General features: G+C 45.4%; 1 protein-coding gene across 23 annotated transcripts in view; it reads left to right on the top strand.

The window, feature by feature from the left end:
* DLG1 (discs large MAGUK scaffold protein 1) overlaps positions 1 to 17,426 on the top strand; it is an 818,929-nt gene that overhangs the window by 618,833 nt on the left and 182,670 nt on the right. For all 23 annotated transcript variants that reach the window (XM_082251441.1, XM_082251439.1, XM_082251438.1 and 20 more), the window contains one exon: positions 8,739 to 8,841. In XM_082251441.1, the coding sequence (XP_082107567.1) occupies positions 8,739 to 8,841 (103 nt within the window). The remainder of the gene's footprint in view (positions 1 to 8,738; positions 8,842 to 17,426) is intronic.

Genomic DNA, 17,426 nt, shown 5'->3' with positions numbered 1-17,426 from the left:
GAACATTTCAGCATGTCCATGGTCACCCGTTAAAGGTCTTCTGTTTTGTTCATACAATGCTGCCACTTCATAAATATGCTCAGGGGGAGTGGAGGACAGAGGAGCAGAGAGAGAGGGGGTATCTTCTAGCATGGGAATCAAGTCTTTGTAGCGTGCCTCATTTTCTCTCCACCACTGAAGAGAATGACGACTTCTGTCAATTACTGCTGCTTTCAAAAATAGATGAAGTTCCATCATCCAGGCTCATAATTGCAGATTCAAAAGAAGTTGAATCCTCCGCACGAGGCCCCAATAAAACACTGAAAATGTCCTGATAAATTTGACCACGATGAAGAAGATTCTCTTCTGTTCTTTGATGTATTTTTGGACATTTGTCTGTTTTTGCAGCATGCTGCTCTTCATAAAAATCGTCTTCTGGGCTTGTCTTTTCGGCAGGAACCTCGTGCACCTCCTGTTGAATATCTTCTGTCAGCCATTGTTTCGCCTTAGCCAATACATCATCAGAATAGAAAGCATGGTTCTTATATCGAGGATTCTAAAGACTTGCAAGCACAACATTTTTAATCTCTTCATGCTTCTCAAAACATATCAATCAAAGCTCTTTGGCTTGACAGACCATCATTTGAAAGTTGGAGGGTGCTGTGTGGCATGACACAGAGGTCTGACATATCAGCAAGCCTCATTCCTTTCCGCATGTTTGCTCCACTGTCTCGCAAGCATCACTTGGTCTTTGTTGATTCCCCATTCTTCAAGCATGCCTAGAAACATTTCTCTACTGTACTCAGTGTGGGATCCTTGCATCACTTTTGTATTCAACACCAATTGCCATTTTGTCCATCCGCTGTCAATGAAGTGGCATGCAAGAATGAGTAGTGACTCGGACTCTGCTTGTGACCAGCAGTCCATCGTGAATGAGAGTGACCAATAGTCGATCATCAAGGGGCTCGACTATTGGTCGGAAACGCGTTGGGCGTGTCCAGGCTTGTCTTCCGGGTACTGACATTACACTGCAAGCCGTCTTCTGAGTTGTATGTGATCCTCCTGTGTCTGTCTGTGAAGGGGTCGCACCTCATGGAAGGCTGAGTCCGGGCTGTGATGGGAGATTTATAAGCAGCGCTCTGATCCCTGGAGCTGCTCTTATAGTACTGTGGGATTAACCCCTTGTGTGCCTGCTTCTACCATTTACTGCCCAAGGAGCCGTTACCAGCCCATAGGATCACACACAAAGGGAACCCATCTAGCCCAGGGGGCTTATAAGCTCGAATGGTTCTAGTGCCATATGGCATTTAGAACCCACTAGATCTAATAAGTGACCCAACTTATTAATTCACTTGGGACCAGAAATTGCTGACATAGCCAATCAAGCCTGAGCACGTGCACCTTGAATTCTGAAGATTCACTTTCACTAAGAACATTTTACCTTTTTGAGCACAAAGTCACCGTGTACTCTGGACTGTTCATTTATTCATTTTTTATTGTTGATTGTGATTAATTTTTATACACTCAGTCACTTATGCACTTTGACACTGTTTTAATTATTTATTGGGAATTTTGATGATTCACGCAATATTTTTTATTGATATTAATTCATGATTTATCTTCTGTTTACATACTCACATTTATCATAGAATTTGGAATGGATATTGCTATCCATTAGTTTATATAACAGCAAGCGCTGTATTTGGTCTCAAAAGACCATTCACCATTTGTTGTTTGTACATGTGTTGCACACTGCTGCTGCTTTTCCTGGAGAAGGTTGAGATTATGATTATTACTATTTCAGGTACTTGTATAGCGCTGTCAATTTACGCAGCGCTTTACATATACATTACACATTCACATCAGTCCCTGCCCTCAAGGAGCGTACAATCTAAGGTCCCTAACTCACATTTATACATACATAGTTGGGCCAATTTTTTTTATACAGGATCCAGCTAACCTACCAGCATGTCTTTGGAGTGTGGGAGGAAAACGGAGTACCCGGAGGAAACAGGCACAGGGAGAAGATGCAAACTCCAGGCAGGTAGTTTCGTGGTTGCGATTCGAACCAGCGACCATCTTGCTGCTAGGTGAAAGTGCTAACCACTACACCACTGTGCCGCCTGGAGATGGTTGAGATGAGAAATAGTCCCAGACTACACTTTTACTTTTTCTCTCCTTATCCATCTCCATTTCAAATTGGTCTTCAGAGGACTCACTACGCTCTGACGAAACGCGCGTCAGGTGGAACGCACGCCGTCAGCCCGGAAGTCGGCCTGGAACGCAAACCGCTATCCACGCTACAGACACTTTACTGGCGGGCTTTACACAGCGTTTTTTTTATCCATTAATCGGACTGTACCGGTGCCGTCTCCTCTACCGCCGTTGGATTTGAACTTGGTGCTTTCACTTCTCCAGAAGACTCCCTTTGAAAATATTTGGGAGATTCCCCTGCTTACGCTGTCCCAGCAGATGGCAGGGTTCGTACGGTCCTTGAAAACCTGGAAAAGTTTTGGAATTTGGAGATGACACTTTCCAGGCCTGGAAAGGTCATGGAAACTTAGGATTCCACTAAGGTTTTGGAAAAGTCATGGAAATATATACTGGGGAGCGGCGGGGAGCGGATGCTTAAAGTTTAATTTTTTTAAATTATTATTATTCCGTAATGTTTAATAAATTGCCAGTGCCACATACTATTTGCCTTCCGGGTCTGCGGTATGCCCATGCGCTGTCACTGGCCAGCAGCAGCCTGGATGTGACTGGCCAGCAGCAGCAATAACAGCCGGGAGATAACAAACCAATCACAGGCAGCGGAAGCGTCACTGGAGGGCGGGCGGGCCGCATGAACGTGATGATGACGCGGAAGGGGGCGGTAACCGTTTTGGTTACCGCACCCCGCGTCATCACGTTCATGCGGCCGGCCCGCCCTCCAGTGACGCTTCCGCTGCCTGTGATTGGTTTGTTATCTCCCGGCTGTTATTGCTGCTGCTGGCCAGTCACAGTGTCTCCAGGCAAACCGCGGCCAGCCCTCCCCGCTGCCAGTGATTGGTTCACGATCATCTCCTCGGCTGCTGCTGGCCAGTGACTGACAGTAGGGCAAACTGCGGACCCGGAAGGAGACCTACCTGTGATGTCCGCAGCCTCTGACCACCTCCTGTATCATGTCCGCAGCCTCTGACCACCTCCTGTATCATGTCCGCAGCCTCTGACTACCTCCTGTATCATGTCCGCAGCCTCTGACTACCTCCTGTATCCTGTCCGCAGCCTCTGACTACCTCCTGTATCATGTCCGCAGCCTCTGACCACCTCCTGTATCATGTCCACAGCCTCTGACCACCTCCTGTATCATGTCCGCAGCCTCTGACTACCTCCTGTATCATGTCCACAGCCTCTGACCATCTCCTGTATCATGTCCGCAGCCTCTGACCACCTCCTGTATCATGTCCGCAGCCTCTGACCACCTCCTGTATCATGTCCGCAGCCTCTGACCACCTCCTGTATCATGTCCGCAGCCTCTGACCACCTCCTGTATCATGTCCGCAGCCTCTGACCACCTCCTGTATCATGTCCGCAGCCTCTGACCACCTCCTGTATCATGTCCGCAGCCTCTGACCACCTCCTGTATCATGTCCGCAGCCTCTGACCACCTCCTGTATCATGTCCGCAGCCTCTGACCACCTCCTGTATCATGTCTGCAGCCTCTGACCACCTCCTGTATCATGTCCCCAGCCTCTGACTACCTCCTGTATCATGTCCGCAGCCTCTGACTACCTCCTGTATCCTGTCCGCAGCCTCTGACTACCTCCTGTATCATGTCCGCAGCCTCTGACCACCTCCTGTATCATGTCCACAGCCTCTGACCACCTCCTGTATCATGTCCGCAGCCTCTGACTACCTCCTGTATCATGTCCACAGCCTCTGACCATCTCCTGTATCATGTCCGCAGCCTCTGACCACCTCCTGTATCATGTCCGCAGCCTCTGACCACCTCCTGTATCATGTCCGCAGCCTCTGACCACCTCCTGTATCATGTCCGCAGCCTCTGACCACCTCCTGTATCATGTCCGCAGCCTCTGACCACCTCCTGTATCATGTCCGCAGCCTCTGACCACCTCCTGTATCATGTCCGCAGCCTCTGACCACCTCCTGTATCATGTCCGCAGCCTCTGACCACCTCCTGTATCATGTCCGCAGCCTCTGACCACCTCCTGTATCATGTCCGCAGCCTCTGACCACCTCCTGTATCATGTCCCCAGCCTCTGACCACCTCCTGTATCATGTCTGCAGCCTCTGACCACCTCCTCTATTATGTCTGCAGTCTCTGACCACCTCCTGTATCATGTCCGCTAAATGTACAGTGTGTGTCGTAAAACGTTTGACATTTCGAACATGGGAGAGGCAGCGCTGTCTAGCTACGCTGGCTTTTTCACCCCTGCGCCTGAAGTGACACCGGCTCCCAGCTGCGGCAGCGGTGCTTCCATCTCATCCACTGTAAAACAAGGGACCATTTTGGGTCACGCTGTATCCAGAAACTAAACCCTTACTGCAGAGGTACTGTACACTACAAAGATTGTCATTTATTTTAGTAAAAATATGCTGGGTGTGACATAGATTTTCTTCTTATTTAACATGTATACATAGACATTTCATGAAACATTAGGTCATGAATATTTCCGTGAAGTCATGGAATTTTATTGGTGAAAATGTGTATGAACCCTGAGATGGCCTTTTTGGTGGCTATCACCTCTTTTTTTGCAAGGTGTGCCTCACTCATGTCAGTCGTTCCTTCCTAAGGTGGTCTCTGATTTATCTTTGAGTGAAGACATTGTGTTGCCTTCCCTGTGTCCCAGGCCCAAACATCCTAAGGAGATTGCGTTGCATGCCCTTGGTGTGGTTCAGGTGATTCGGGTGTATTTCGCAGCCATAGTCTTTTTGGAGGCCAGACTAACTGTTGTGATCACAGACAGGCCAAGCAAAGGGCTGTCCATTTGTACTGCAACCATTTTAAGATGGATCAGAGAGACGGTGACTCAGGCCTATGTTAGCAAGAGTCAGGTTCTTCCTTTCCCTGTAATGGCACACTCTACTCGGGTGCTTAGTACTTCCTGGGCCTTCCGTCAACAGGCGCAGATTTTCAAGGCAGCCACCTGGTAGTCGGTGCAAACTTTCCCTAAATTCTACAAAGTGGATGTGTTGGCCTCTGCGGATGCTTCCTTTGGTCGCAAGGCTTTGCAGGCTGCTGTTTAGAGGATCTGTTCCCTCTTTGTGGGTGTGTTGTTTAAGTTGGGCTCCAGTTGTTTTTTGTTGAGCCTCTGTCTACCTGGTTGGCTATTGTGTTTAGCCTTGGGATTTTTTGTTGTGCCACCCCTCATGTTTGGCACTGCTTGGGGTCTTCCCTATGATTCTGAATCTGGAGAGCTGTGTCCGTCAATGGACGAAAGAGAAAATGGGATTTTTGTACACACCGTAAAATCCATTTCTGAGTTCGACCGGCACAAGACCCACCCCTCTATGGAGTTTTGATACTTCTGACACTGCTTGTTACTAAACTGAAGGTCTATAGCGCAGAGGAGGATGTATACCACCTAGGACTGCTTATAGGCGTAGCCAAGTCCTATTTCTGCCTAGTGTTCAACTCCTGTAGGGGGCAATATAACCCTATGGTTCTGAATCAGGAGAGCTGTGTCCGTCAATGAACTCAGAGAAATGAATTTTTTACGGTAAGTACAAGAATCCAATTTTTTTTAAAAATAAATTTGCAAAGATTTCAAACAAACTTCTTTCATGATGTTATTTTGGGGTATTGTTTGTAGAACTTTGAGAAAAATAATGAATTTAATCTAAGAAAATAAATAAGTGCAGCGCTAATGACCATAGAACACATGTAGAAACACAATGTGCAAATCAAATACAGTGGTGAAACCAGTAAATGATACAATAAGTATGTGTAAAATGAAGGAGACACAATTCAAAATAAGTGAAAAAAGTCCCAAGTGAAAAAACAGCATCCAGACAGAAGTAAAAGTGGTGATAGTGATGGGATTCCCACACCAGCAGAGTAATATGAATGCGCTCACCAGAGGACATGGACCCAAACTTCCTTATGGAAAATGGGTCAAGTAAGGTAGCTTACGGTAACGGGTCTCTCCAACAGCCATAGTATCGCCAGATTTTAAAGCCGGAATGACCAGGGGATTCAGCATAAGCATACTCAGACTTCCAGACCGTTATCACATAGATGGAAATAAACCAAATGGTGCAGACAGTGTAAAACCGCTTCACGTTTATTAAAAGAGAAGGAATACACTTACAAACATCTTGTAAAACAGCGCATATAGATGGAGAGATGGCAGTACAAGATTCTGACACGTTTCCTCCAAACGGATTTAATCATAGGAGAATTGCCCTAGGGGGTCGTCCCTATGATTCTGAATCTGGAGAGCTGTGTCCGTCAATGAACAAAAAAGAAAATGGGATTTTTGTACACACCGTAAAATCCATTTCTCTGAGTTCATTGACGGACACAGCACCCACCCCTTTATGGAATTTTGATACTTCTGACACTGCTTGTTACTAAACTGAATTTCTATAGCGCAGAGGGGGGTGTATACCACCTAGGACTGCCTATAGGCATAGCCAAGTCTTATTTCCGCCTAGTGTTCTACTCCTGTAGGGGGCAATATAACCCTATGGTTCTGGATCTTTAGAGCTGTTTCCATCAATGAACTCAGAGAAATTAATTTTATGGTAAGTACAAAAATTCCAATTTAAAAAAAAATTTGCAAAGATTTCAAACAAACTTGTTTCATGATGTTATTTTGGGGTATTTTTGGGTAGAATTTTGAGGAAAATGAATTTAATCTATTTTGGAATAAGGCTGTAACATAAAATGTGGAAGAAGTAAAGCGTTTTGAATACTTTCTGGATGCACTGTATGTCTGCTAAAATATCCCTTGGTGTTTTTCATGCCAGGCAGTACGTTTACTATAGAATTCCTTGATGGTCTTGAGATTATATTGTGTCCTGCACAGATTTCAAACAAACTTGTTTCATGATGTTATTTTGGAGTATTTTTGGGTAGAATTTTGAGGAAAATAATGAATTTAATCTATTTTGGAATAAGGCTATAAGATAAAATGTGGAAGAAGTAAAGTGTTTTGAATACTTTCTGGATGCACTGTATGTCTGCTAAAATATCCCTTGGTGTTTTTCATGCCAGGCAGTACGGTGACTATAGAATTCCTTGATGGTCTTGAGATTATATTGTGTCCTGCACAGATTCAAGGTTTTTTTTTTTTTGGATTCCTTCTGGGTCATCTTCGTTTGATCCCACGGTTACAGAAAATCAGGCACTAATGTACCTTGACCTTAAAATACAGCTTATATCACTTTAGAAGCTTTGCTTGACCCTTTGTCTACCATGCACACTGTCCTTCTGTTCACCTGGGGTAGAATTTCCTCTTGCGACCACATCCATTGACATTCACCCAAAACGGTAATGTTGGCTTTCCCCCCCCCCCCCCTACTACTTTTCTGGAATGTTTTTTTTAGGTTTTTCTTTTTCTTGGGGGGGGGGTTGGTATCTGGTTTAGACCCACCATTCAGGTTCCCCCAGCCTGTGCCCGCAGCCTTCTGGGACACGTCACAGGTCCCAGGAGGCTGCAGGACCATTTACAAAGTGTAGTGTGGACTATTCATGTGCAGTGGGAAGCCAGCTGTGAAGCCACATGGAGTCACATGGAGTCACCGCTGACTTACCTTAGTATACATGCCGGTGCTGGGGACCTGAAGGCCAGCGAAGAACTAGCCCAGGTGAGGGTAGCTCTGGATTCCTGGACACGTTAGTCAAAGTTTTCATTATGTCATCAGCTACAGTATTTGTAGCTGCTGACTTTTATTCTTTTAGGGGGAACTGAAGATCCTCTTAAAGCTTCTTAATGTTTGCAACTGTAGTCACGGGAACATCAAGGTTTTTGGAAATGGTGTTCTTTGCCTTTACATTTGTTGGGCTGCTCTTTGTGATCTCTTCAGACAACTGTCATTTGCTTTGTCTGGTGCACACAATGGAAAAAAAAATCGACTGACTACTTTTCTCCATTTAACTAAGCTTTGCTGACTGCTTACAATATTGAAAAAATGTGATGCTAATTACAAAAAGTTAGTTTGAATTATAATACAAGTGTTTAATCCTTTCTGGGGGTACCAACAAATATGTCATACATTTTAAACATCTGAACTTAGGTTTTTTATAGGAGAAGGTTTATAAATGTTAATTGTGGCTAAGCAGTACCCTTAAACGTTTTCAATTTTTTGGCTTGCACTTTCCTTTTAAATATAGCACTGCACTTTCTCATATGTGAATGTGCCTAGTCACTCTTGTACCTACAGCCTCATAGCTGTTATATCTACAGGGCATTGAAGGCATTGCTACCTCTGACTGCTAGTCTCAAGATTTGTAGTGAGATTTGTTAATATCGCTACTGTGCTGCTCACTGCTGTCCTTGCTGGAGGGCCTGGCATATGGGGGGGGGGGGGGGGAGCCTTGTGTCTACCAAGATGGTTGCCTCAGCACAGAGAATAAGTGCAAAATGTGGCATGGTATATCAGTAATGCAGAATATTTCTGTTTTTTTGGCACAACATTCAAAGTTAATTTCCTTTTTAAAAATGAATGTGCACAACTCTATAATTTTATTTAACAACTGCTATGACAGTATTTGTGCACTTTAAATGTTCATATTTTTTCCCCCTCTTTTTTAGGTAAATGGTGTTGATCTCCGAACAGCCACTCACGAACAAGCAGCAGCAGCTTTAAAAAATGCTGGCCAAACTGTGACTATTCTTGCACAATACCGTCCTGAAGGTATGCAAGCTTTTCTTTTTCCCGCCTTCCTTGCGTGTTTCATGTGTAATACATTGTATGTTTTGTATGTTTATAGATGGCAGATAAACGTTTAGGTGCTACATTTGTTCAATTTATTTAGATCAATACAGTTCTTTTAAAGTTTCATTCAAAAATGTATCCTTTTTCAGGATTACTGTAGAAGATGCGGTTTTCCCACAGAATGGGTGCAGCACAGTGTAACTGCAGTTTTTGTGTGGGTTGCCTGGACTTTGTTCTAGACCTCTATAATAGGGCTCGACAAACCCCAGGTGGCAGGTAGCATTGGTGCCTAGCATTAGCGGGCTGGCACCTGGGCTAAACTGCGACAAGTGACTAAGATGCCGCGCCTGCCGGTAATTAAGGCCACGGCTTTGCAGCCTGTTGTAGCGAGCTGCATCCCTGGCAGGGTAACTGGCGCCCTTTTCTGGCTGCTGGAGCTTCGACAAGCGGTCACTGAGGGCTTCCTCTTCCTGCTCTCACTGCCCGACAGCTGGGAAGAGGTTGAAGGTATTGCGGACTTGATCTGGCGCTCTTTCCATAGCGGTGAGTGGACAGGGAGTGTGGGGCAGCTTGTCGGAACAGCTTCAGTTCCTTTTACACACCCCCTCCCACACAAAAATGGAAACCGTTTTCCATTCATTCTTGTTATTTATTTCTTTTCACTCTCTCCCTGTCATGCCACATAGCTAAAGGCCCCTTTCACACGGGCTTTCCGAACAGGTCCGCCTGAAAGTTTTTCAAGTGGACCTAATCGGACCCTCTAGGCTCCTCTATGCAGGGGCAAATGTCAGCAGACACCCGTCGCCATCCTGTTCCCCACAAACAGATGGATGGTGGTCCTATTTTCGATCTGTCCATCAGATCAGATGGCATCGAATGGAAATGGACAGACAGTCTGGGTCCATCTGATTGCCCCAAAGAGGAGAGCAGGAGCAGACATGGACATGTCATGCACCTGCTCAATGGGGATCAGCGGAGAGATCCCCTGCTGATCAAGCTGGTTCTGCTTAGTGGAGGCACTCGTGTGAAAGGGACCTAAAGTGGCATGAGTCACTGGATCTCCTATCGCCCCCACCTTGCTGGACTTTTCTTCCCTAGTGAACCAATGCCCATCAGCATGGCCTGAATGCCATGTGACATCGGCCGGTTCAAAAAAAAACTGGCTGACATTCAGCCCGTGTGTATGGAAGCCAGTCTGACAGAAGCCGGCCATTCAGCCAGCTTCTGTTGGACGAGCTTGCTGGAAAACAAGCAGCTGACTGGCTTGCAATCAGCACTCTCAGCCAATAACGGAGTGTTCTGGTGGGGGTGGGGGGGACACACATCAGATTATTGGTACAGCAGCTCTGACCTGAGCGTTTTTCTCTTTCGCTAATTTACGGACACAGCTCCAGAATCTTCTTGACCATTGGTGTATGATGCCCTCTACAGGAGTAGGACACTAGGCAGGGAAAAGCGGCCCCCTGTGTGTGTCCTGTGGCCGCCCGCCTTCCCTTGGATGGGATCTGTGCGGCTGGGCCTCCACTAAAATTTAGGCCCCCTTGGTGCCTTCCTGGGGGGGGGGGGGCACTGTGGGGGTGATCACCTTTGATGACAGTATGCCACCATTATTGCGTAGGGTCGTCCAGCCCCCCCCCCCCCCAAACGATGCGGACCATCTGGGTACCTTCCCTGCGCGTCCGCATCATGGCGGGCGACCCACGTTAAGAGGGCCATCACCTTTGATGACAGCATGCCACCATTATTGCGTAGGGTCCCCCCCCACAGCGATGCGGACCATCTGGGTACCTTCCCTGCGCGTCCGCATCACGGCGGGCGACCCCCATTAGGGGGCCATTTATTTTCATGTGCCTCTATGGAGGGGCTCAGAGGGCGACCCCCATTTTTTTTTTATTTTTTTTGCGAGGTGTAGTAGGTTTTCCATTCGTGGGCCCTGGGTCGGCGTCCCCTTGCGGGATAGCAGTCGGCAACCCTTGCCTGCCTGTTTTGTGTCTTTGAAACAATCCTAATTGTTATGTTTTGGGGTGAGCTTAGTATGTAGCGACCCTACTGAGTGTGCGTCCATGCACTTTGAATGCTCTGATAGTGAGGATGATTCCTCTTCTACTGCAGCCACGCATGAAATGGCGCTGGTGGATGCACTGATTATTTTGGTTCGGGAACTTTAAAAATTGGAGGATGCAGCTGCCGCTGCCTCGAAGCTGCCGGTCCCCTTTGGTACCCGCAGCTCCCCAAAAAACAGCAAAAGGTGGCGTCTCAGGTTTTCCACCCGAATAACTCCACTTTAATTCCGGTGGAGGAAATTCCGACTTTTTCATAACAGTTGTTTTTTATTGAAGTTTCAACATAATACAACAAAAATAAAGAGAACTGTGCAAGTACAGCAAAATCTCAGTAAAGCAAGGTTCAACAAAGTGCATGGATAGAGAACAATAGATATATAGTCATAGGACACTAGCCATATATAGAGATAACTCATGGCATACCATAGTAACATTCCTAAACACAGGTATCTGGGCACTGTAACCATCTATCCTATACTTTGTCAAATTTGAGGGGACAACCTCTGTGCTTATATAGCAGTCTATGAAAGGGGATAACGTTATTGACCTCCCGTAGCCACATGTTAAAGTCAGGCGGATGTTCCCGCATCCATTTTCTAGCAATACGTTTTCTGGCGATGAATATTGTGAGAAATTTGTCGATGTCTTCGTCCAGATATATCCCGAGAAGACATTGCTTGGGGGCCAGCTGTAGGGGAGATCCCATTTCATCATGTTGCCAAAAACCTTCCATTAAGGCCTGATTCACACAGTCTCCTCATAACAGTTGTTCTAGAGATGTGTCTGCTGCTAGAACTCCGTGTGCCATTGACCTGGTCTCTAATCTGAGCTGCTGTTAACCTGTGATTTCTGAGGCTGGTGACTCGGATGAACTTATCCTCCACAGCAGAGGTGACTCTTGGTCTTCCTTTCCTGGGGCGGTACGCATGCGAGCCAGTTTCTTTGTAGCTGATGTAATGTGATGTAATGATGGCCACTCGTTTTCCTGTACTTAGCTGTTTTTTTCTTGCCATAATACAAATTCTAACAGTCTATTCAGTAGGACTATCCGCTTTGTATCCACCTGACTTCTGCACAACATAACTGATGGTCCCAACCCCATTTATAAGGCAAGAAATCACACTTATTAAACCTGACAGGGCACACCTGTGAAGTGAAAACCATTTCAGGTGACTACCTCTTGAAGTGTGACTCTACAATTTTCATAGTCATGAAAATAAAGATAACTCTTTGAATGAGAATGTGTGTCCAAACTTTTGGTCTGTACTGTATATGTGGACACATTTTGGTTTTTGTTTCCTTTTTTTTTTCTCTTCCTCTTGATGTCCAGGATTCCACATCTCCCCACAGTAGTAAGCGCCTGGATGCGCAGGGTTAATATTTAACCATTCATTAGAGTGTTTGTTGTGTTGTTGGTGTGTTTTTTTTCCTTTTCTTTGTTGGTGTGGACCGGGGATTGTCAAAAATGGGGCCTGGGGCTGGTGTAGTGGGACGCCTAGCTGTAGGATGTAAAATGACTACCTTAAATGTCAGAGGGCTCTCTACTCCACAGAAATGATGGCGACTATTAGGGGATTTAAAAAGGGAGTCTACTCATATAGCATTCATTCAAGAGACTTATTTTCGTAAAGATTCCCCTCCCAAATTCTACAATAGAGATTTTCCTTGGTCCTACCATGCCCCATCCCCTATCCCAAAATCCAAGGGAGTGAGTGAGTATTATGATTTCCAAATCTATGGCTTGGTCTTTTAAGGAAGAAATAGTAGACCCCTTGGGCAGATACTTACTAGTCAAGGGGAGTATAGGACGAACAGTGCTTACACTTTTGAATGTATATTTTCCGAACTCCGAGCATTTAGGGTTTCTACAGAAATTGCTCCCGGTTATTCTTGAGTTCCGAGAGGGACATTTGGTAATGGGTGAAGATTTCAATTACGCTGCAGAGCCACTTATAGACACCTCTAGGAAAACTTCCTGTATCTCATATGCACGACTACGGAAATTGCAACAAGAAATTTCTCTCCTGGATTTGATCGATCCATGGAGGTTGATGCATCCAGGAGAGAGAAATTATACATTCTATTCGCCAGTCCATAGTGCCTACACACGCATCGATCATATTCTTGTGACAAAATCCGGTCTCCCTTTGGTTAGGGCATCCGATATAGATGATTTCTCTTTATCTGATCATGCCCCTGCTCATGTGATCATAGAATGAGAAAGTAGGGTACCCAGACCTACCACATGGCGCTTAAATGAATCTATTCTACAACCCCAGGAGACCGAGACACAAATAGATGAGGCATTAACCACCTATTTCCTGGAAAACACAACTGATTCCATCTCGCCTTCAGTATTATGGGAGGCACACAAATGTGTAATTCGGGGGTTCTTATCCGTATAGGTACACAACGTATAGGTACACAACGAACAAGAAAAAAATGTCAAGGAACTTTTGTCTAAGATAGAGACTTTAAGTCAGCAGCATAAGAGATCCCTAGCCGAGATGCATTTGGTTCCTCTCACAAATGCAAGAGAAGAACTAAATTGCATCCTTTTCCAGAGGACAATAAGGGCAATGATGTGGTATAGACGGTACTGCTACGAGTACTCAAACAAACCGGGGTTGATGTTGGCGCGTGCACTTTAACGGGCCCAGGAGACGTACCCATATTTCCCGAATACAAGGAATTAGGAGGAAGGGAGATGCATACCTCATCTGATATTGCTGCTGAGTTCTGTACTTTTTTTAAATCTTTATATAATCTCCCTAAACCAGGAGGAAAGGAACAAATAGATGAATATTTACAAGAATCAGGTATGCCCTCTCTAACAGAACAACAGGCATATGCCCTAGAGGGGGAGATATCGAAAGAAGAACTACATCTTGCCATCACACAGACTAGATCACACAAAGCTCCCGGTCCTGACGGATTTACTTTATCTTATTATCAGAAATTTAAGGCGCGTCTTACAAAGCCTTTATTACAGCATTTCAATGCTGTTAGAAATGGCTCAATGTTTCCACCTGACTCTCTGAGAGCACATATTGCTCTAATACATAAAGAAGGGAAAGATCCTTTGTTATGCAGTAGCTATCGCCCTATATCGTTATTAAATTCTGATACTAAATTGTTTTCCAAGATTTTAGCAAATCGTCTATTGCCACACATTCCTCACCTGGTTCATTTTGACCGGGTGGGTTTTGTGCCATCACGAGAGGCTCGGGACAATACGATTAGGATAATAGACCTCATTCATTCGGCACGGGCGTCACAAAGCAAACTGGTCCTGCTATCGACAGATGCAGAAAAAGCTTTTGACAGGGTGGCATGGAGTTTTATCCGAGCCACCCTGTCATATGTTGGACTAGGACCTAGAATGTTACAATACATTTTGGCTCTTTATTCTAATCCTTCGGCCGCCGTGCGGGTGAATGAATGGACGTCTGATTATTTTTTAATTTCTAATGGCACCCGACAGGGATGTCCATTGTCTCCTTTGATATTTTTTTTTGAGTCTAGAACCCCTACTGTGTTGGATACGTCGTTCCCCAGACATCATGGGGGTGCGGGTCTCTGGCGATCAACATAAGGTGGCCGCATTCGCGGATGACCTTATGTTTTATCGCCACTAGCCCATCTATCTCCCTTCCTAACATTTTAGACGCCCTTCAAACCTACGGCAATTTGTCGAATTATAAGATAACCTTAACAAAATCTGCGGCGCTTAATATTTCCTTATCATTGCAAGAAGAGCAACTTCTACGTACGTCGTTCCCATTTCAATGGGGTGATGCCTCATTGGAATATTTGGGAGTGCAGATCACTGCCGATACCCTAGATCTTTATAGAAAGAACTATCTTCCACTAGTGAGTAAAATCAAAATGGATCTACGGATATGGCAAACCTTGACTTTAACATGGTTCGGCCGTTGTAGTGTACTTAAACTGAACGTGCTTCCTCGGCTACTATACATTATGCAGACTTTACCAATTTCCGTCCCAGTTGCTTTCTTTCAACAAATCAAAGGCTTGTTCCGTTCATTTATTTGGGCAAAAAAGTCTCCCCGAAATGGGATGCAAACCCTGTTTTTGTCTAAAGCAAAGGGAGGGGTTGGCCTACCGGATATACTCTGGTACTATAGGGCTATCCATATGGTAAGAGTGGTGGATTGGCATAGTAATCGGACTACTAAGCGATGGGTTGAATTGGAGATTGGGGAAACGGGCCAGCTGACCCCTCCGGCTCCCTGGTCAGTTTTCTCTCCTAAAGATGATATTCTATCACATCCAACAATAGGGGTAACCTTAAGAGAAATCAGAAGAATACAAACCCACTCAAAGGTAGCGCCTTTCCCGTCTCCGATGACGCCTATATTGGGTAACCCGGAATTTCCCCCAGGTTGCACAAATGCCAAAATGTGAAATTTAGCACAGCTGGGCAGAATACGCTTAATTGATGTGTGGCAACATGGCCGTCCACCCTCCTTTGAGGAGATTATGAAGTGGCCAGGTGTGTCATTAGATCACTTAAGTGTTTACCAATTGGGGCATTTTATTCGGGCATTTCAGCAAAAAGGATACATACCACGGGACTTGACTCCATTGGAAAAAATATGTATGTCAGGCGAATCCCCTAAACATTTGATATCAATGTTTTATGCAATGTTAATGGAGGATTCGGAAGTACAGCAAGTGCGGTTTCTTCGTAAAGGAGAACAGGAGTTAAATATTAGTCTGTCCATTGAACAAACTAATACAATTTTGAACCTGGTACATAAATCGTCAATGGACAGTAAAATACAGGAAATGGGATACAAGATTCTCACTAGATGGTATAGAGTCCCATCAGTGCTGAATAGAATGGATGCGACCCTATCGGGGATGTCTTGGCGCTCTGGATTGGCTGAGGGAACTATGATACATATATTTTGGAAATGTACTCTACTGCGGCCCTTTTGGACAAAAGTAGCCTCAGTTATTAAATTGCTAACCAATGTAGAAGTACAGGATGACCCTGCGTTATGCTTACTCCACCTGACCCAAAACTCAATTAAGAATTATAGGAAGTCCTTAACGCTCCGTCTTCTCAATGCGGCCAAGGCTTGTATACCTGCTTTTTGAAAACAAACAATTCCACCACCAAGCACGCTTTGGATCTCAAAAGTAAATGAGATCCACAAAATGGAAGAGCTTTCTGCCGCCTTGGGAAATACAGAAGAGAAGGTCAAGGAACGTTGGAGGCCGTGGGTCCACTTTTTGGGATCTGACTCCCCCTTATTAGGAGTCTGAGTGGCAGGTCTGGTTAATCTTGTCCTGTTAACTACTGTTACTCGAAAAGTTTTTGGTCAATGTGGAAATACAGGATGAGTTTTTATTCTGTTTATTCCACTTGACCAAAAACTTGGGTAACAATTATAGAAAGCTATTGAGGCTCCGTTTTCCCAGCATGGCTAAGGCTTGTATATCTGTTTTTTTATTTTTTGGAAATAAATTATTTTATTATTATGTAGGCTCTGATCCTTAAAAATAAACAAGACCCATAGAACGGAGGAGCTTTTTGCCGCTTTGGGAAATACGGAAGAGCAGATTAGGGATTTTGGAGGCCGTAGATTCATCTGTCAGGATTCGACCCCCCTTGGTAGGAGACTGAGAAGCAGGTTCTATTGTTCCCGTCCTGTTAATAGTTGCCCATTGACAATCCCCGGCCCACACTGTAATGTATCGTACATATAGTATTTTATCTTAATATAGTTTCTCTGTCGCTCATTGACAGACGTAGTCCTCGTTGATTAATAACAACTCGGGTTATACTGCCCTCTACAGGAGTAGGACTAGACAGGAAAGAAAACGTTCTGGCCACACCCTAGGGGCAGTCCCAGAGGGTAATCCTCTCACTTCCTGCTACAGCAAATCAGTTTTTTTCTGTCTAGCTAGGAGTAAGGACCTAGATGCCTTGCTAGGATCTTCGGTCCTGGCAGGATTTTTTTCTTAGATTTTTTAGACAGCTCTTTTCTCCAGTTTCCTGTGAGATCTTCAAGCAAGTAAGCTGGAACTGGGCGACGGGCTGGATGTTGAGATCCAGTGGTCACCCCAGTTCAGCCTACGAGCGCGTGCAGGCCATAGCACCGCGCTGGGTCAGCCGCGACATAGTCCCACTGGACAGGGACTGACCCTGCGAGTTAAACGTCTCGCCTGGACGCCAATGACCAACAGAGTCACGGCATCCATATTGGTCGACAGCCCCCCCACCCCGGTGGAGAGGGGTTCTGTCAGGAGTTGGCGCCCGCCTGGTTCCGGTATGGTGAGTAGTATGTTCCCCCTCTCCCCTTGTCGGGTTTGTGGTGGACGCGGGCCCCTCTCTGGGATGGTAGGATGGATCTCCCCTCTATCCTATAATAAGTCACAGATCCCCCAATTTGAGTGTGATTTTTGTGTAAAATAACCAGGAGGCTTGGTTTGGGAGCTGACGATCTAAAGTCATTGTAAGACTGTAAG

This window comes from Pelophylax lessonae, assembly GCF_965119305.1.
Source record: "Pelophylax lessonae genome assembly, chromosome: 3".
Lineage (NCBI taxonomy): Eukaryota > Metazoa > Chordata > Amphibia > Anura > Ranidae > Pelophylax > Pelophylax lessonae.
The sequence above is the reverse complement of the archived record's forward strand: the minus strand, read 5'-3'. Positions and strand labels throughout refer to the sequence as shown.